This window comes from Rhinoderma darwinii, chromosome 2, assembly GCF_050947455.1.
Source record: "Rhinoderma darwinii isolate aRhiDar2 chromosome 2, aRhiDar2.hap1, whole genome shotgun sequence".
NCBI classification, from domain to species: domain Eukaryota; kingdom Metazoa; phylum Chordata; class Amphibia; order Anura; family Rhinodermatidae; genus Rhinoderma; species Rhinoderma darwinii.
The window spans coordinates 213,181,154-213,201,929 of record NC_134688.1 but is presented as its reverse complement, the minus strand read 5'-3'; the positions used below and the strand labels follow the sequence as shown (position 1 = coordinate 213,201,929).

Here is a 20,776-nt window from a genome sequence, read left to right as displayed (position 1 = left end):
TATGACCACATATGGGGTGTTGCCGTAATCGGGGGAAAAATTACTTTTCAAATGTTGGGGTGCTTATTCTTCTTTACTGCTTGTAAAAATTAAAAATGTGTACCTTTTATCTGAAAAATATGTGATTTTCAATTGCACAGCCTAATTCCACAAAATGCAGCAAAAGCCCTGTGGCGTCTAAATGCTCACTATACCCCTCGATAAATTCCTTGAGGGGTGTAGTTTGCCAAATGGGTCACTTTTGTGGGATTTCCATGGTTTTGGCACCACAAAACCTCCTAAAACCTGACATGGTGCCTAAAATATATTCTAATAAAAAGGAGGCCTCAAAATCCTCTAGGTGCTCCTTTGCTTCTGAGGCCAGTGCTTCAGTCCATAAGCTCACTCGGGCCACCCATGGGATATTTCTAAAAACTGCAGAATTTGGGCAATAAATATTGAGTTGCGTTTCTCTGTTAAAACATTGTTTTACAGAAAAAAAATGGAATGAAATGGGTTTTCTGCATAAAAAATGAAATTTGTAAATTTCACCTCTACTTTGCCTTAAATTCCTGTGAAACGCCTAAAGGGTTAAGAAACTTTCTAAATGCTGTTTTGAATACTTTGAGGGGTCTAGTTTTTAAAATGGGGTGTTTGATCGGGGTTTCTAATATGTAGGCCACTCAAAGCCGGTTCAGAACTGAATTGGTACCTAAAATAAAAAGGCTTTTGAAATGGACGTCGAAATATGAGAAATTGCTGCTTATGTTCTAAGCCTTGTAGCGTCCTAGAAAAATCAAAGAATGTTCAAAAAACAATGCCAACATATAGTAGACATATGGTAAATATGAACTAATAACTATTTTGTGTGAAATTACTATTACTGTCTTACAAGCAGATACATTTAAAATCAGAAAAATTACATTTTTTCCTAAATTTTCTATAAATTAAGCTATTTTTCACAAATAAACACTGAATATATCGACCAAATTTTATCACAAACATAAAGTCCAATGTGTCATGAGAAAACAATCTCAGAATCGCTTGGATAAGTATAAGCATTCCAGAGTTATTAGCACATAAAGTGACATGTCGGATTTGAGAAATGGGCTGAGCCTTAAAGAGGCTCTGTCATCATATTATAAATGCCCTATCTCCTACATAATCTGATCAGCACTGTAATGTAGATTACAGCAGTGGTGTTTTTTTTAAGAAAAACTATCAATTTTGACGGAGTTATGACCTATTTTAGATTTATGCTAATGGGTTTCTTAATAGACAACTGGGTGTTTTTTCAATTTTTACCAACTGGGCATTGTGAAGAGAAGTGTATGACACTGACCAATCGCTGACTAAAGTGTCGGGATTCTGAATAGACATCGCGTCCTGGTTGGAAGCGATGTCTATTAACTCTCAAGGCACTTTAGTAACGTTAGTGTGAGAGTATGTGGCTGCACATAGTGAACAACGCAGGATCACTATGTGCTGAGTAAATGAATGGAGAGAAGTGTAAGATGCGGATTGGTCAGCGTCATACACTTCTCTCCGCAACGCCCACTTGGTCAAAAAGTAAAACACGTCCAGTGGTTTATTAAGAAAGTCATTAGCATAAAGCTAATATATGTCTTAACTCTGTCAAAATATATCATTTTTCTAAATAAAAAACACTGCTGTAATCTAGATTACAGCACCAATCACATTATGTAGAATATCGGGCACTTATAATGTGGTGACAGAGCCTATTTAAGGCCAAAACTAGGCTGCGTCATTAAGGGGTTAAAAAATTAAGATGTCACGGTCAGCAGGGATGGTTAAACAGCAGGGATCAGAGTTATATCCGTTAAAGCAAGGTGTAGGCGGTGTTCTACATAAGGTGTGCCCGCGCCATCCCCATGACGTACTATTACGTAATTTTTGCGGGGACTACTTAGTTCCCATGACATAATAACCAAGAAAAACCATTCTGCATACTCTATGTATGCATACTTTCCTTAGAGGGATTGTTCACTTTCAGGTAGCCATTCTCTCAGGAACCTCCAAAGCAGCCGATCACAGCACCGCTGTCTATTTGTTTTTCCTTTTGCAGGAAAAGCAAACTCACCTTTGTTTCTCTTAAGGAGGTTTCCATGCCATCTTTGTGTTGATGCATTTGATCCACATGAGCTCTCCAGTCCTGAAAGTAAAACACAAATATTTAAGCACTTCAAACAATTCATGCACCGACGTTCATCGATACAGTAAGGATGAATTCAAATGGGACAGAAATTCTGCAGATTTTCCATCCGCAGCAGAATACAGTAGCATATTACACCAAAAGAGAAAAACCAGTGCGAGACCTAATTGATATGCAAAAAAGACAAACTTTATTAATCCAGTCAAAGACCATAAAAGGTTATTAAATATAGAGACATTACAGACATACCATAGACGGGTGAGGTAGTACCAAGCAATCTAAGTTATATAAATACATGTGATATAGTCACTACAAATATACAACTACTATATAAAAAGTTATTGCATTGTGGCTAAAGTGCAAGTGCATATGATAAAGACATCAATACATTGGAGTACAACATTGGAATACAGTAGCAGGCAAGTGAATGAGATAAAAAAAAATCTCATCTACATGCAGCGGACATTTTCTGCATGGAAATTGACATGTGGTGAAGTTTTTTAAATCTGCAGCACATCAATTTCTGACGTGGAATGAGCAGGGATTAGTTGCAGGTTCCCCCATTGACTTAAATGGGGAAGTTAAAGTCTGCAAACAAATCCTAGCGGTGCTGATTTTGCTGTGGATTATCTGCAGATCCGCAGCAAAATCAGCAAGTGTGGATTTGAAATGAATTTTTGCTTCTTCGAAAATCCACGGGCAAATCTGCAGCGGCAAATCTGCACGATCTGCATCCGACCAGTGTGGACAGCCTAACTATTGATAACAGCTCACCTTATTGTCAGTTCTGACCGTGACCTTTAACTGAGGAAGAACCCGTTCCACCTCCAGGTACCATTCTGCAGCATCTGTGCTGGATTCCAAAATCTCTCCCGGCTTAGAGAATTCACCGGAGTGCTAAAAAAAAAAAAACAACATTTATTATTGTATTACCTTATTTGTTCTTAAGTGATGAAACATCTGGAATGTGCATATTGTTCTATCTCATTTTTTACGTACAGTTATGTGCAAAATAGAGCATTACACGGCACCCATTATAATTAGTGTACCTTCTGTGTAATGCATGGATTCTCAGGATTAACAGCCTTTTTTTTCCGAGTGGCTAATAGAACATATCTAAAGGGGATGCCTAAAGTAAAGAACGCCTTTAAAAAAAAAATGCACAATACAAAAAACGGAAACAATAAAACTCAGTGTTGCCCACAGAAACCAATCAATCAGTTCTTATATTTTTAAAGCTATAAAAATTGAACCTGAAATCTAGTTAATATCAGTTAATATGGGCAAAACTGACAGGTCTTCGTAGATTTTCCTCAAAAAAAGACATATGTATAGGAGAACAAAAGGAGAGTCAGGCAGCACATCAAAACAAAATAGGGACTTTTTATTCCCCCATGCGACGCTTCAGCATGCTTGAGAGAGGCTCTGAGGAGCTGAAACGTCGCATGGGTGAATAAAAAGTTCCTGTTGAGCCTGCACTCCTACATTTGTGATCCATTTTGGTGCTGTCGCCTCTTTGTTTGCATTGATATGCATAGGAGAGTCTGTAATAATAGTGCAAGCAGCAGTTCAAATCTCCTTAAAAAGTACCTGTCAACTCTGTTTTATTAAATACTTAAATTAACCATAAAAAAATAAAAATAAAATAATTCTGCAACACCTTTTCTTAGAATTCTACGTGGTGCAGCTCCTGTTAATTCTCCTAGAAATTTAAAACTAGGTGTTACCAGTTGGGGGCGTGTCCCTACACAATCTGACACTGTCCAATCAATGCTGACAGGTTTGTAGGGACACACCTCCTTTGACAAGCGAGTGGTAACACCCAGTTGTCAATTTATTCATTCAATTCTTGGATAAATAACAGTGGAACGGCACAACGTAGAGTTTTACGTTACGATTTCATGGAAAAATACAGAAATGTCGGTAAAGAACAACACGGCTTTGTTGTTTATAGATGTCTGTCATGTCAGCTTTTCTAATACTACAATCCCCTATGTACAAAATTGTTCAACTTCTCCACCTTAACAACAGAAAGCTACAGATATGTAAGTGTAAGGCTGGGTTCACACGAGCACATTAACGTCCGTAATGAACGGACGTATTTCGGCCGGAAGTCCCGGACCGAACTCAGTGCAGGGAGCCGGGCTCCTAGCATCATAGTTATGTACGATGCTAGGAGTCCCTGCCTCTCTGCAGGACAACTGTCCCGTACTGTAATCATGTTTTCAGTACAGGACAGTAGTTCCACGCAGAGGCAGGGACTCCTAGCGTCGTACATCACTATGATACTAGGAGCCCGGCTCCCTGCACGGACGGAGTTCGGTCCGGGACTTGCGGTCGAAATACGTCCGTCCATTACGGACGTTAATGTGCTCGTGTGAACCCAGCCTTAGAATGAACACTTCAGTTAGTAGCTGCCTGTTTATTGCAAAACAATCCTATGTGCCCCAAACACAATCTGATTTGTTCACGGTTACCTACTGCATATAACACATAGTATAACATAACATATATATCTGACGGTTATCAATGCATCAGATTCATCAGATATATATGCTATACTATAATAATGGATTTTATTATTTTTTATTGCCACATAATATGAACAGAAGTCATAATATTAGGATATACACACAGTTCATAATTAGTTATATATCTTCAATCAGTCACATGGATAATATAATATATTATATATCATCATTGGTAAAAATGCCCTTTTCTCTCTTTTGAGATTATAGGTGCCTTATTGTGTTCTGTATATTAATCTTACTAATATGAACGTTAAATTACAGAAACGCGCATGCGCTGACATGCGCAGTGCTTCCTTCACTAGTCTATGGTATTTACCTTTACTAACATGGCCGCCAGCGACTTCGGACAAAATTAAGCACCTGTAAACTTAGAGGCATGCGCAATTGAACTTCCAGGACGCCAGAAGCAATCTACACACACTGGAACATGGATCCATAGTACTTCATGGTAATTTTTTTTAAACGTACACAGATGTATATGCTTATTGCTGGTTATACTAATTAGCATATTTTGCACTTTCTATATGTATTGATATAAATCGAACTTGATAAATATCACAGATTGAGAACTGCAGATACTAGAAGTATTTTTATATATATTGTCATTTCAGGATATCATTGTTGTTTTTACTCTTTTGTATTAATCACGTACTAATGGGACTATTTGTGCAGTCCCCATATATACCACTGTTTTGTACACTAGTAGTATGCTTAAAAAAGACTCCTGCAATAGAGCCAAAACGTTGCACGAGGGCGATTAAAAAAAAACCAACATATATATATATATATATATATATATATATATATATTTATTTTGATAGTATACATTTAAAGAGAACGTTTCATTCACCAGTGCATCTAGCTATGAGCCTAGTTGTAATGTTAGCTAATAGGAGAAACCCGGGTGCAGGACTCTGCCGACACGCGGATGGTAAACATGTCATTAAAGAGAACCTTTCACCTGCCCATGAGTGCAGCATGTAATGGGGAGGGCTGCACAAACCCTGAGGCACTTTAAAAACGTTTCCTATTCTCCTCCGTTATTTAGATATTGGTGCCGTTTTATTTGGCGCCCGATATATAAATAACCACCTGAATGGTCAATGGGGCATGTAATTGGCAAGGGGACGTGTAACATCGCTGTGACACTGTCCAATCAGCTACAGACAGTGTCACAGCAAGAGCTGGAGAGAGCATGTGCGCGCACAGCTCGGAGCTGTGCGAGCAAGCGCGTGCACACTCTCACGAGAGATCACACAGTCTTGTACTTGTCTGCCGAGAGCTAAATAGTGAGAGTGTGCGCGCGCCCGCACGCACAGCTCGGATGCCGCTGCCGAAGATACTCCCACCACCACGGTACAGAAGAAGAAGAACTACATTCTTCTTCTCGTCTTCTGTTCCGTGGTGGCAGCAGAGCTGCGCGCGCACGCACTCTCCTCTCTCCAGCTCTTGCCGTGACACTGTCCGTGGCTGATTGGACAGTGTCACAGCGATGTTACACGCCCCCTTGCCAATTACACGCCCCATTGACAGTTCAGGGGGTTATTTAAATATCGGGTGCCAAATATATAGGCACTGATATCTAAATAATGGAGGAGGATAGGAAAATAAATTAAAGTGCCCCAGGGTTTGTTCAGCCCTCCCATTACATGCTGCACTCAGCTGCACATGTATGGGGAGGTGAAAGATTCTCTTTAAAGGGCATTTGAAATGGGCTTGTCTAAAAGCTGCGAACCTCGTAATCAGCTAACCATTGATAACAAACTTGTCAGAACATAAAATGAAGGTACTTACTAATTTGCTGGTTTGCAACTTAAGGACATTTAAATCTATGAACTGTTCCTCGTCATTGTCTGAATCTTCTTCCTAGTAAACGATAACAAAATATTAGTTGTTGCCACTTAAGTCCACTTATACTTAAACTGAGTTATACTTACACTTTTCCACACAGACACGCACAGAAGTCAATGTACACCTTTTATCCGTATACACTGCTGTACTGACACGAGCGCCTAGACAAATACACCATCTCACATCTGGGACAGAAATTTATCAGTATGGGCGTAAATTATAGTAAATGTATTGGGCAACGGGTGGCCATGCCCCTTACATAATTTGTGTGACTTTTGGGGTGTTTGCAACATTTCTAAACCAGAAAACTGGCGTAGGAACGTTGTTAACTTTCCCCCAATGTGTTTTGCCAACTTTGGATCTTTTTTAACGCTCAGTCAAATGAGTACAAATTGTTCTACCAAAGAATTTCAATATAATAGGTACCAAGCATTATTCTATAGTTATGTACAGTTATTCAAAAAATGTCACATAATTCATGTCTAAGTAAAATATTAATCGTGAACTAGAACCCAAATCCAAAATGTTCTGTGCAATATATTAAAAGTCCATACAGAGTATATAATAGAACTCACAACAATTTCATCTTCAACCTTATTTAATGTTAACTCTGCATCGTCTTCCACTACCACCTCTTCTTCTAATTCCTCTGACGGGTAGGTTGGTCTGAAATGATACAAAAGTAAAACATCTTAAACAAATATTTTTAAAATCTTTGGTTTCTATGCATTTCTTGACACCTTCTTGCTTTGAGCAGTACATATACCACACTGGCAGAAGCGCATTAAGGAGTTATTCCCAATTAAGACACCTATGGCATATCCACAGACCTGGGGCCTGCACCTATATCGAAAACGGGGTTGGGTGCTAGCGGCCACCTCACCAGGTGAAGCAGGGGTCAGGTGACCCCATTTTGTATATAGGTGCGGGTCCCAGAGCTGGAACCCTCATCTTTTAGACATTTATGGCATATCCTGTGCATATGCCATAAATATCTAAGTTGGGAATAACCCTTTAACACAATGCGGCAGAGCAACTGTCCTAGTGCAATCACTCGCTGGGAGGTGGCTTCGATGAACAACTGCTCTCCCTTGACAGTGTCCGGGATCAGAGAAAACGTAGGTGCCGGACATTTAACCAATTAGATGCACAATCGATACGGATTACAACACCTTTAGGGTGTAAAAATATAGCATGGGGACTCCATTTGTTTACTCTCTGTCAGTCCTGGCATTGCGACCGCCAGGGCTGACTATTTTATAGTGACAGTGCGGAGCTAACTCAGACATATGAGAGATCTGTAAGAAAGTCTAAGAATGTGGAATTCCCGTTCTTTAATTAGCAAGAGCGAGTGATTACAATAATCTCAAAGGGAAAATCAAATTCCCCATGGATGACCTGCAGACACATCATCAGAATGCATGCACCGCTTACAATGCTACGGGTACCAGCAGAGGACCACTATTCTGCTAAAGGTGATTTGCAGAGGGGAATCTGACTGCTAATGCCCTGTTTTGCTATGAGAGTCACTGCCACGTGTAAAGGGAGAGACTCTGCTAATAGCAGTATTTTAGGGAATAGCGGATATTACAACTTCTTAACATAATAAGTAAAGTGGCTCAACTGTAAAATTAAACAAAACTTACCTCTTCCATGTAAATCCTATTTGTTTTAAGGCTTCCTCTGCTAAGAAGTCAAGAACATAGCATACTTGTTCTCCATAGCCTGCCTTTAGTTTAGAAGGGGGGAAATCTGCCGTACCACCCTGAACAAAACCATATATAACATCAGAACTACAAAATGCAGACTTAAATCCACACAATAAGATGCCTTTAAACTTACAAATGAACGCAGCTCTGTAAGAATTTTGGAAACTACGGCATTTGGATCATCGTATTCTTGAGGCTGTTCAAAATAGCGTCCGGCTTTATTTATAAGCCAAGCAGCAAGCGTACTAAACATGAAGAACTGCTCACCAGGGTTGGTTGGTAATGCAAAATACAGCCTAATAAGACAATGTTAAAAACACAATAAACAAACATAATCATTCTGCTGTAAATACAACAGAAACACACAAATAATAAAGAAAAGTATACAATATAGCAGGGAGGCCTACTGACTCTGATCAGATCCCATATACTGCACCCATAGAGATCTATAGATCCATACAGTACTTGTGTGTCTCCAGTTTTATGCTGAGGTTTTTCTTTTCACATAAATCATGTAAGAACTGCATTCCCAATTCTGCAGACTTCAGACCTGAAATCTCCCAGTACTCTTTACTGGCTTGTTGTCTGCACATTGACCGTTCTGTTGATTTGAATTCTGGGAAATGCAGTCTTCACACAAGGAACTGTACAATAATCTGGCGCAGGAAAAACTATTTGTTCTATTGCATTAAAGGAGTTTAGCTGTGTCTGTCAACAAGTATGTTGACTGTTTCCAATAACAATAAGCACAATTGTGAATGCAGCTCTGAAGTATAACATTGACAAAGCCTGGGAACATGCGAAATGGCCGTAGGCTGGATGTTCTTCCACATCCTATGATTGTGATTTTAATAAAGAAAAAGGTTTGTTAAGTGGTACGGGAATCATTTTCTTTTGAACTATATAATGCCAATGTATTTACAAAGTTGATCAACTTGAAATGTATGTTTATTCTGTATATAAAAACTCGAAAATGGTGTTCAAAGAAGAACATGCTTCAAAGCTATACTCTGGTGGGACAGTCACTAAAAGTATGATGAAAGGGCTGACTAGCTATATACAGCCTTAAAATAATTTCTTTAATAGGATCGCACTAGTGGTTAATTCTGGAGGTAATCATGGTGACAGATGTCACACGGTGTTGACGCCTCTAATTAGACCTTAGCTTAGTCTAGTCAATGGAGTGGGTGGGCACAGCTGGTAACGTCACTCACCAGTGGCTGTCTGCCCAGTCCATTTTAAAGTAACAGCCGGTGGAGGACCTGTGGGAAAACGGTGGCTCGGTGAGTATTCTTTTTTTTTTTTAGCCCGCCAATGTTTCATCTAGTCTTTGAGGAGGCCCAGAATGACTGTCGAGTCATGGGCTTTGAGGATATTTTTCAGTGACAGGTGAACTTGGGTGTAATAAACTATACACACACATGAAAGTGAAGACTGGTCAATATTTCCACACTCCACTTACCGGGATATTGGCCTCATATTGTGCTTCCTTAGTAAATCCTCTTCATAATCAAGTAGTTTTAATTTCTCCAGCAAGTCCTCCATGAGGACAAACACCTGGAAGACGGCTCCAGGGCCGCGTTCCTCTTCTTCCATTCTTCTACCATCTTCCGTCATTTCAATTAAAACTCCACGCAAGCCTTTTACTTGAAATTATTGAAGAAAACTTCATATACCTCGTCTTTGTCTAGAAGAGAAAGATATTCTACAGTGATCATTTCTATTTCTTTTGTGAACCGCAGCTACAAATGCGCCTTTGTTTATATCGGCCATGTCCATAGATGAAGAAATTCAACACAGGCTCCTATTTCTCACAGATACATAGCATAAAAAAGAAGCATGTGTGGCTAGGATCCCTGTGGCTAGGATCCCAGAGATCTACACTCAGGGACTGAATTGAAACAAAGAATACATTACATGCTGTAACCATTTAACGTGCTTACTTTAGACTTTGTTAGCACCTAGGAGACCAATAGGGGGCTTTTTGGGAAGAAGAAAGGTGGGAATAGCAATTGGGACAAGGGATTATGGGTAGGGTTGAGTAGGGGGATTTAAGCCAGGAGAAGGGCAGGGGATAACAGTTGGTTTCTATTCTTACAGGGTAAGGCAGGATGCACCCAGCCATGTTACAATTGTGTTTTAAGATGTTTTGATTGTAAGGTGGGATTGCGGCACTGCACGCAGACACATGGCACCTATGGGCTATGGCGAGCTAACCCCAGGCTTTACAGCACAGTTTCTCATCTGGGTGGGGATACAGGCTGTGTGGCAGGTCCCCAGTTTGGATGGACTCTGACAACCACAATGTTTGGTCAGGGGTTACCAAAGGATGCTCGGTGGAGCCAGTGGAGATGAGTGGGCATCGCTGGCTCTTAGTGGGAGGGCAGTGGGCAGGTGTGCCCCAGCCCATGGTGTGAGGTACCACAATTTGTCAGGTCACCAACCGTGCGATCATAAATAAAAGTTGTCTAGTGGAAGAAATGTTGCCATATTATGTCTGTTGTACTCAATGATTGGGGGTTTGACACGTGCACCCCTTATGAAATTTCTTCCATCACTAGTGTCAGATATAAGGCTTCTGTCTCAGCTGAGAAGACCTTCCCATTAACATGTAGACCCCTCTGTTGCGGGAGGTCCTAATAAGAGTTCAGTAGAGCGCCCTGCACTAGATTGTCCTCATCCTGACAGATTTCCTCCAAGGGTTACTGTCGCTACTGTTTAAAGAGAATATTAAATCAGTAATTGATCAGAAAATATGTGCGCTGCACCTATACGATATTTCCAGGAACGCAAACGACTTTTCACAGGGACACTCGATCACACCATTAACAACCATAATCCCCAAAGTAAAAAATAACAGAAGATTGGTTGGATCGGAGGTGAACGGTCCGGTCTATGGTCAGCTTTAGATACTTTACATACATGAGACGAACCAGTGCTGGCTGCCCGGGAGACACATCCGTCAGAATAACACAAAATGAGATCAATCCTAACCCCGTGAAAAGCAATGGGAAAACACACCCGCCGCCAGTATAAACACTGACCTCCCCAGGTTACAGGAGAATATACACTAAAGGCATATTCCGAAATCCCAGCCACCGAGCACGGTAATAACAGCGGGAGTCTCCGCTTCTCTGTTCTAGTACGTTAGCTATCGTTACTTTCTTCTCTAGGCAACGGGCGCGATGACGTCACTCGGTGCGACTCTCTCTGTGTCAGGTGACTCGGGCTGCGCCTCCATGTCTAGTGCTGGCAGTAGAATACAAATGGAGTCGAGTCCCTCAGAGCGGGATGTAGTTCAATAAAGTATCCTATTAATGGACTAAAATAATATATATAGCCATACAGGTCCAGCATATGCAGCAATGTGACCCAGTTCTGTCCAATAAAGAAATCAAAGTAGTCTTACACTTTTTTTAGTACGGGTTGTATATAATCTAGATTCCAGATGTAGGTTATACTCTGGAAATTATAGCAGACTATATAAAACAAGATTATTTTATTTAAAAGAAAACAATATGCATACCATAATTATGTGTCATTTCAAGTGATGGAGTAGGCTGCTTTAACACAGGCGTAATACGGTGATCAAAGTTTGGTTAAGTAGAACTGCGATAGGTCTGCATATCGGGACTAATAAGGAGGCTAAAATGTGTGCCCTAACAATTGAATGAGGCAGTGGACTGCAACCTGTGGCACTCCGGCTGTTGCGAAACTCCCAGCACATGTTGGAGTACACTGATACAGGACATAAAACTGATGGTGGAGCGGCAAATGTTGGGAGCACCACCGACCTAAAGATGAAGAGAGTCTCAGGTCCCCATTCTTGGAGTAGGGGTGGTGAGGCATGCCAAATCATTCTCCATAATAATGAACTGGAGCTACAGAAACAGCCAAGCTCACTGGAGAACATTTATTTAGACTGGTGCACTAGTCTGTGAGGGGTGTGAGTAATAAGAAAACGTTTTTCCAGCTTACTACTACAACCGGTCTCCTGTGTAGCACTCGGATTTATGTCCCGGCTGACGTGTATTCATATGAAAAATAGAAGTTGAATCCAGCGCTTCAGAGTGAAACATCCAAAATGTATTTCTTATCCATTAAAAAATTATATAGCGACATCAGGGGGTGGGTGTAGAGAGCCCACGCGGTTCTGACTGTTCCTCCGTCCGAACTCATGGCTAGTGCAGCGGGTGCCATAATAAGAAACATGGCGCATTCCAATTTGTTTTCTGTCACTTATCTAATGAGAAAGGCAGCCCCCACCTTTCACAACAGCTCAAAAGTGTTGCATGTATAGAAAAAAATGCCACAGGGTCTTAAGGCCTTATTTACACGAGCATTGCGCATCTCGGATGTGAATAACTGTAGTTTTTCACGTCCGAGGTGCATCCGTGCGCTGCAGGGCGCGATGTCTCGCATCCACCATAGATAAGTCTATGGAGGGATACATGAAGTGTGAAAAATTAGGACATGTCCTATTTTCTCACGGACCCTTCACACGGTCCATTGAAACAACGGCTGTGTGAACGGCCACATTGAATTACAAAGGTCCGTGGGACGGCCGCTGTTTCAACCACAGTCACACGGACGTTTAACACGCTCATGTAAATAAGGCCTAATGAAGATAACGGTCATGCCGGAGGCTATACTTTATTCATTGAATTCACATCAGAAAATTGGTGTCCATGCATTGGTAGATCTCTACCAAATCTATATTATGGAATGTGGTTGCTAATGCTTCTGCCGAGAATGGCTCCTGAGATTCCCCTTACCTCTTCTCTCAACCCCCCTCCCTCTCCCTCTCCCCAGATTCTTGGGGTCGGTGGAGGTCCTATTGGTTGGGTCTAATTGATATGCCATAAAACTAAGATAAGTTTCAAACTTTTGCATTTCTTTCTTTTTTGTTTAAATATTTATTGTACTTTGAATGAAAAAGACTCATCTCTGAGCGGTTTCTCAGGTTGCATTCCCAAAATGTACTTTCTATTGAATTTATTAGTACATTTTGAAAACCTGTTTGCTGTTGCAGTAGAAAAAAAGTATTCAGAACATACTGAGGATATTGAAAGCTCCAACACGCCTTATCCATCGTGGTTTACTTCCATGTGGTGTTTTCACCCACTGATAATGGGGAAAAATAAAAACGGACTGAAAACCGCAAGAATATTATATTATATTACAAAGCTGGACCACATTTAGTGCTCTCTAATGTAGTATATTAATGTTTATTATAAAAAATTAAAAATAACGTCCTGACTTTCCTCCCACAAAAATATAGCAAAAAATCTTCACCAGTTACCATGCAATATCGGGGTGAATTAAAAGGGTTCTCCGGTGCTGTGAAAATAAAGGTTAATCCCTGTACAATAAAAAGTTATACAACTTCGGGCTCCAGTTCCTCACAATTTTCAAGATGTCTGCTTGCTGTCAGTGAATGAGAACAATCTTGTTTACATACAGAGGTTTACAACCTGTAAAGACCTACTTCCCGGAGCAGAGCTGTGTGCAGAAGACTGTAAGGTGGTAGTACGGATAGACTTTGTGTGGCATTGCACCATGTTGCATCACGTGCTGTATGCACAGAGAAATTCTCAGTTCTAGCAATGCTTCTATGGGAAAATAATCTCTATACATATGAAACAATGGAGCATGCCACCATTTTTTGGGGGGCAGATTCGTACGGAGGTACAGTAAGGCTCTAATGCTTCTATGGATGCGCCATACAAAACAGAGCCATTATATGGCCACAAGCATGAGGTTTAAAACTGATAAGTTGTAGACTGGCAGACTATCAACACGAGAGATTGGCGTTGCTGACGATGATGTATTTAGACTCTGTCAACACTGGTATCATATTTCTGTTCCGTCAGGTTTCTATTAACGTTAGGATCGCTAGGAAAGTATCACAAGGTGTACAGAAGCAAGCACAAAAATGACAATAGATCTGCATTATTTGACATACGATTTATTTGACTTATTTGCATGCTAAAGTTGCTTTACAAAATCAGCATAAATTGCTTTGCAGTCTTCATATTTCACTAGTCGTCTATTTATTCCTCTTCACGCACCTACAGGGGAAATAATAGGAATATAAAATTCAATATAAGGCTGGGTTCACACGACCACATTAACGTCCGTAATGTACGGACGTATTTCGGCCGGAAGTCCCGGACCGAACTCAGTGCAGGGAGCCGGGCTCCTAGCATCATAGTTATGTACGACGCTAGGAGTCCCTGCCTCTCTGTGGAACTACTGTCCCGTACTGAAAACATGATTACAGTACGGGACAGTTGTCCTGCAGAGAGGGAGGGACTCCTAGCATCGTACATAAGTATGATGCTAGGAGCCCAGCTCCCTGCACTGAATTCGGTCCGGGACTTCCGGCCGAAATACGTCCGTCCATTACGGACGTTAATGTGCTAGTGTGAACCCAGCCTCAGGGTTTCTACTTTTTACCACAATATAATCATAGTTTGTTGCGTGAATTTTTTTAATAGGAATTAACTAAATTGATGACTAAATCGCATATTTATAAACAAAATAGGTACACAGAGGTTAGTGCAGTTAAATTCTACTAAACAATGAAGTCCTTTAACCCCTTAATGACCAGGCCATCTTTCACGTTAATGACCAAGCGTTATTTTTTAATTCCTCACGGTCGCATTCCAAGAGTCGTAACTTTTTTTTTATTCTGTCGACATAGCCGTATAAGGGGCTTGTTTTTTGCGAGACGAGTTGTATTTTTCAACTGCATCACTTTTGGATGCATATAACATATCGATTAACTTTTATTAACTTTATTTTAGGAGAGAATTTAAAATAAGCAGATATTCCAGCATTGATTTTCACGTTATAAATTGATGCCGTTTACTATGCAGCGTAATTAACATGTTACCTTTATTCTATGGGTCGGCACGATTACGGGGTTACCAATCATATAAAGGTTTTATATGTTTTCCTATGTATAAAAATAAAAACCCTTTTAGAAAAATGTACTTGTTTTTGCATCGCCGCGTTCCAAGAGCCGTAATGTAATTATTTTTTTGCCAATGTGGCCGTATGTGGGCATGATTTTTGCGGGGCAAGGTGTAGTATTCATTAGTACTATTTTGGGGTACATAGGGCTTACTGATTAACTTTTATTTTATTTTTTTATGGGGGGAATGGGAGAAGAAAAATAATTTTGCTGTAGTTTTTTGCCGTTTTTTTGGACGCTGTTAATCCGGTGGTTTAATTAATGTGTTAATTTTATTGTTCGAGTCGTTACGATCATGGCAATACCATATATGTGTATGTGTTATTTGTTTTGACACTTTTACTAAATAAAACCACTTTTTGGGGGAAAAAAGTGGTTTTATTTTATTTTTACTGTAATCTTTTTTTTTTTAAGAAACTTTATTAAACTATTTAACTTTTTATTTTTAGTCCCACTAAGAGACTTTACTTTGCGAACTTCTGAACGCTGATATAATGCTTTGGTATACTTAGTATACCAAGGCATTGTTGCCTGTCAGTGTAAAACTGACAGGCAATCTATTAGCCCATGCCTCTGGCATGGCATAATAGGCAGTTGCTGAAGGCAGACCTGGGGACCTTTGTTAGGCCCCCTGGCTGCCATGGAAACCCAACGGCGACCCGCGATAGCTTTGTGGGGGCGCCGATGGGGTGACAGAGGGAGCTCTCTCCCTCTGTCAAACACATTAGATGCCGCTGTCGCAATTGACAGCGGTATCTTATGGATTAAACTGCCGAATCGGAGTACGCTTCTTTTCCGGCAGTTGGGGCAGGAGCCAGGATGTGTATAACAGCTGTGCTCTTGCCGCTGAACGCACGGGTACACAGGCAGTACCCGTGCGATCAGAGGACGGATATATCCTTCCTAAAGCGGGAACTAGCTCCTGCATAGGACGGATATATCCGTCGTGAAGGTGTTAACTTGAGGATGAGCCAGGAGTTTTAACTTAACAGGATAAGATGATAAGGTATATGGAGTCTTCATGCATGTAGACTAGACACAAGCCGTACCTTCCAACCGTCCCGGATTCAGCGTATATGGATAGGAATCCCCTGCTTAGAGCATTGCCGACGCTCTGGCTGGGGATTCCACTCCTAGAGGGAAACCCTGACGTCACTGTCCATTATATGGATGTTGACGTCAGGGGCTACTCCTGGAGTGGAATCCCCTGCCAGAGTGTTGCAGATGCAATGGCGCTATCTTCAAGGGGTGTGTGGCACTATCTACATGGGCACTGTGGCACTATATAAGAGCACTATCTATAGGGGACTCTGGTGGTATCTACATGGGCACAGTGTGGCACTATCTAGATGGGCACTGTGGCACTATCTACGTGGGCACTGGCATTTTATATGTGGGCACTGGCACTAGGGGCAGCTAAGATGGCATTATACTGTATGGGACAGCTAAGAAGGCATTAAACTGTATGGGGGCAGCTATGGCGCATTATACTGTATGGGGCAGCTATGGGGGCATTATTCTGTATGGACAGCAATAGGGGATTATTCTGTATGGGGGCAGCTATGGGGCATTATGCTGTAGGGGGGAATTTGTTTGGGCATTATACTGCATGGGGCCATTTGTGTGGGCGTTATACTGTATCGGGGCATCGGTATGGGGGCATTTGTGTGTGCATTATACTGCATGGGGCATCTGTGTGGGCATTACACTGTGTGATTCATCTGTGTTGGCTTTATACTGTATGAGTGCATCTATGCGGGCATTACACTGTATGGTGGAAGCTATGGTGGCATTATACTGTATGGTGGCAGCTAGAGGGCATTATACTGTGTGCCGGCAGATAGAGAGCATGATACTGTGATACTGTGTGGGAGGTACTATGGGAGCATGATACTGTGTGGGCTGAACCGGGTGTGTATAGTCGGGGATTGGGCAGGAATAGAGGCGTGCCTCAAAAGGAAAATAATTCTGCAGCTGTCTCTGTTTGCGATACTTGGAAGTTGGGAGGTATGCACAAGCAGTCATATAGATGTATAGAAAGTAAAGATGTATATATAAAATATGTAAAAACACCAAGAATCCACAGTGATGTTGTCTTACCTTTACACCATCTCTTGTTTTGCTTCTCAATTTGTTCACTTGTGATTCAGCAATATCAGCCCTCTCTTGGGCGTCATCTAGCTCATGCTGCAGTTTCTTGTATTTGGTTAGGTACTGATTCGCTTGTTGTTCCTGTGAAATATAGTGGATTATTCTACCTGTTTTAAGTGTAATTTACCAAATGGCTCTTTTTAATGGCTAGAACAGGTGTAGTTTTTTTTTGCAAAATGTTGATAGGCATAGTGCAACACAATGAGCTTTTCTTAGCTGAGGAAATCCTAAGGCCCCATCAACAATGCGTTTCCCGGCACATACATCAAACTTACCCATAGGTCCCCATTATATTGACAGAGTGTTCATTTGGCCTCCGACGAGCGGTATATGTCACTGCTCATTCTGGGTTTAGGAGTCCAGTGGTCGGTACTATTCAGTGATTGACAGCCATTACTACATGTATGGGAAGGCTGTCAATCATTGAGTAAGACCACCCACTGGACTCCTAAGCCAGAATGAGCAGAGGTTTAAATTAACAAAATACAAGTTATACTGAATCTTTTCCCTCATAATCTATATGTCAGTCTGCTCTGTTCCTCCTGCTCTATACCATGCTGCCTGCGGATTGGACTGCATTTTCAATGTGACCGGTTCCCTTTAAAGAATCTGCTGCTAAGGTCTTGGTGCCAGATACTACAGGACACCTTCAAAGGTCTTGTGGTATCCATACCATGATGGGTCAGAGCTGTTTTGGAGGCACGAGGGGGACCTACACAATATTAGAAAGGTGGTTTTAATGTTATGTGTGATCGGTGTGCATGAGCCCCTTAAAATTCGATACTCATGCTACAAAAAGTCTCCATGTAACCCCACCACCATGATTATCGCACTGTTCGAGTGCATGAGATCACAGTTTGATATCACATATTTTTTCTGGTATTATTAACCTATGGTGGGTCACATTAAATTGCATGTGTACATGCTGTTTCATGCAACTTTGTAGGAGTTTTTGCAAACGTTATATCACATGTGCAAGAAAGACATATATACATGCGATTTTATGCATCTTCCATAGGTCAACACTAGTGAAGATAACACACAAAATCACACTGCAATCTAACGCGATTGCAAAATACGATAATCGTTAAGCTTGAGTCTTACTCAATTTTTTGATTCGGTTTATCTATGATTGGCTCCCTCGACTTGATGTTCAATATATTGTAAAGTGCCAACCAACCAAGGCATGACTAGAAAAATCACCCTTGGAATGTAGGATGACTGATGTAGGAATGTAGGATGACTGATTTCGATGATGTCATCTGTTCTGTAAACCTGTCAAGGCATTAAACTTACATTATTAGATATGAATTCTAACAAATTCTGAAGAAGGTTCTCTACCTTTACAATTCGTTTTATAAACTTTTCTAGCCCTGTTCAATAATCTAGATTTTTATCAAATCCTATTCATGACAGATTAAATTTTACTTAATATGACATTTACTATAGATATGGTTTTACACATTAAAACACTTACAGTCTCTTCAGATTGGTGCTTGTAACTCTTAACTTTCAGTTGTAGTTTATCAATCAAGTCCTGCATACGATTGAGATTTTTCTTGTCTTCCTCTGCCTTCAGGAATAGAAAAGAAGAGAACAATGAAAAAAAATGTCATATATTTGAAGAACATGAATATGATAATCTACACAAGGAATATGAGTGCTAACACCATCTACAGTGAAGGAAATGAGTATTTGATCCATTGCTGATTTTGTAAGTTTGCCCACTGTCAAAGACATGAACAGTCTAGAATTTTTAGGCTAGGTTAATTTTACCAGTGAGAGATAGATTATATATATATATAAAAAAATTAAAAGAAAATCACATAGTCAAAATTATATATATTTATTTGCATTGTGCACAGAGAAATAAGTATTTGATCCCCTACCAACCATTAAGAGTTCAGCCTCCTCCAGACCAGTTACACGCTCCAAATCAACTTGGTGCCTGCATTAAAGACAGCTGTCTTACATGGTCACCTGTATAAAAGACTCCTGTCCACAGACTCAATTAATCAGTCTGACTCTAACCTCTACAACATGGGCAAGACCAAAGAGCTTTCTAAGGATGTCAGGGACAAGATCATAGACCTGCACAAGGCTGGAATGGGCTACAAAACCATAAGTAAGACGCTGGGTGAGAAGGAGACAACTGTTGGTGTAATAGTAAGAAAATGGAAGACATACAAAATGACTGTCAATCGACATCGATCTGGGGCTCCATGCAAAATCTCACCTCGTGGGGTATCCTTGATCCTGAGGAAGGTGAGAGCTCAGCCGAAAACTACACGGGGGAACTTGTTAATGATCTCAAGGCAGCTGGGACCACAGTCACCAAGAAAACCATTGGTAACACATTACGCCGTAATGGATTAAAGTCCTGCAGGGCCCGCAAGGTCCCCCTGCTCAAGAATGCGCATGTACAGGCCCGTCTGAAGTTTGCAAATGAACATCTGGATGATTCTGAGACTGATTGGGAGAAGGTGCTGTGGTCAGATGAGACTAAAATTGAGCTCTTTGGCATTAACTCAACTCACCGTGTTTGGAGGAAGAGAAATGCTGCCTATGACCAAAGGACACCGTCCCCACTGTCAAGCATGGAGGTGGAAACATTATGGGGGTGTTTATCTGCTAAGGGCACAGGACTACTTCACCGCATCAATGGGAGAATGGATGGAGCCATGTACCGTCAAATCCTGAGTGACAACCTCCTTCCCTCCACCAGGACATTAAAATGGCTCGTGGCTGGGTCTTCCAGCACGACAATGACCCGAAACATACAGCCAAGGCAACAAAGGAGTGGCTCAAAAAGAAGCACATTAAGGTCATGGAGTGGCCTAGCCAGTCTCCAGACCTTAATCCGATCGAAAACTTATGGAGGGAGCTGAAGATCCGAGTTGCCAAGCGACAGCCTCGAAATTTTAATGATTTACAGATGATCTGCAAAGAGGAGTGGGCCAAAATTCCATCTAACATGTGTGCAAACCTCATCATCAACTACAAAAAATGTCTGACTGCTGTGCTTGCCAACAAGGGTTTTGCCACCAAGTATTAACCCCTTAAGGACGCAGCCTAGTTTTGGTCTTAAGGCTCAGAGCCCATTTTTCAAATCTGACATATTTCACTTTATGTGGTAATAACGTCGGAATGCTTAAAACTATCCAAGCGATTCTGAGATTCTTTTCTCGTGACACATTGGGCTTCATGTTCGTGGTAAAATTTGGTCGATATATTCAGTGTTTATTGGTGAAAAATGTCAAAATGTAGAGAAAATTTTAAAAAAATAGCATTTTTCAGAATTTAAATGCATCTGCTTGTAAAACAGACGGTTATACCACCCAAAATAGTTACTAGTTCACATTTCCCATATGTCTACTTTAGATTGGCATCGTTTTTTGAACAT

At 40.9% G+C, this 20,776-nt stretch overlaps 2 protein-coding genes across 2 annotated transcripts in view; both read right to left on the bottom strand.

Annotated features, from left to right (window-relative positions):
* IFT57 (intraflagellar transport 57) overlaps window positions 1–11,439 on the bottom strand; it is a 32,445-nt gene extending 21,006 nt beyond the window's left edge. Inside the window, exons 1-8 of the mRNA XM_075850367.1 lie at window positions 11,288–11,439; window positions 9,706–9,930; window positions 8,377–8,539; window positions 8,181–8,299; window positions 7,110–7,200; window positions 6,478–6,549; window positions 2,927–3,049; window positions 2,081–2,152 (exon numbers count right to left, since the gene is read on the bottom strand). Of these exons, the coding sequence (XP_075706482.1) occupies window positions 2,081–2,152; window positions 2,927–3,049; window positions 6,478–6,549; window positions 7,110–7,200; window positions 8,181–8,299; window positions 8,377–8,539; window positions 9,706–9,860 (795 nt within the window). The 5' untranslated portion in view covers window positions 9,861–9,930; window positions 11,288–11,439. The remainder of the gene's footprint in view (window positions 1–2,080; window positions 2,153–2,926; window positions 3,050–6,477; window positions 6,550–7,109; window positions 7,201–8,180; window positions 8,300–8,376; window positions 8,540–9,705; window positions 9,931–11,287) is intronic.
* Window positions 11,440–14,240: 2,801 nt separating this feature from the next.
* MYH15 (myosin heavy chain 15) overlaps window positions 14,241–20,776 on the bottom strand; it is a 57,513-nt gene continuing 50,977 nt past the window's right edge. Inside the window, exons 39-41 of the mRNA XM_075851119.1 lie at window positions 18,851–18,946; window positions 17,323–17,454; window positions 14,241–14,314 (exon numbers count right to left, since the gene is read on the bottom strand). Of these exons, the coding sequence (XP_075707234.1) occupies window positions 14,297–14,314; window positions 17,323–17,454; window positions 18,851–18,946 (246 nt within the window). The 3' untranslated portion in view covers window positions 14,241–14,296. The remainder of the gene's footprint in view (window positions 14,315–17,322; window positions 17,455–18,850; window positions 18,947–20,776) is intronic.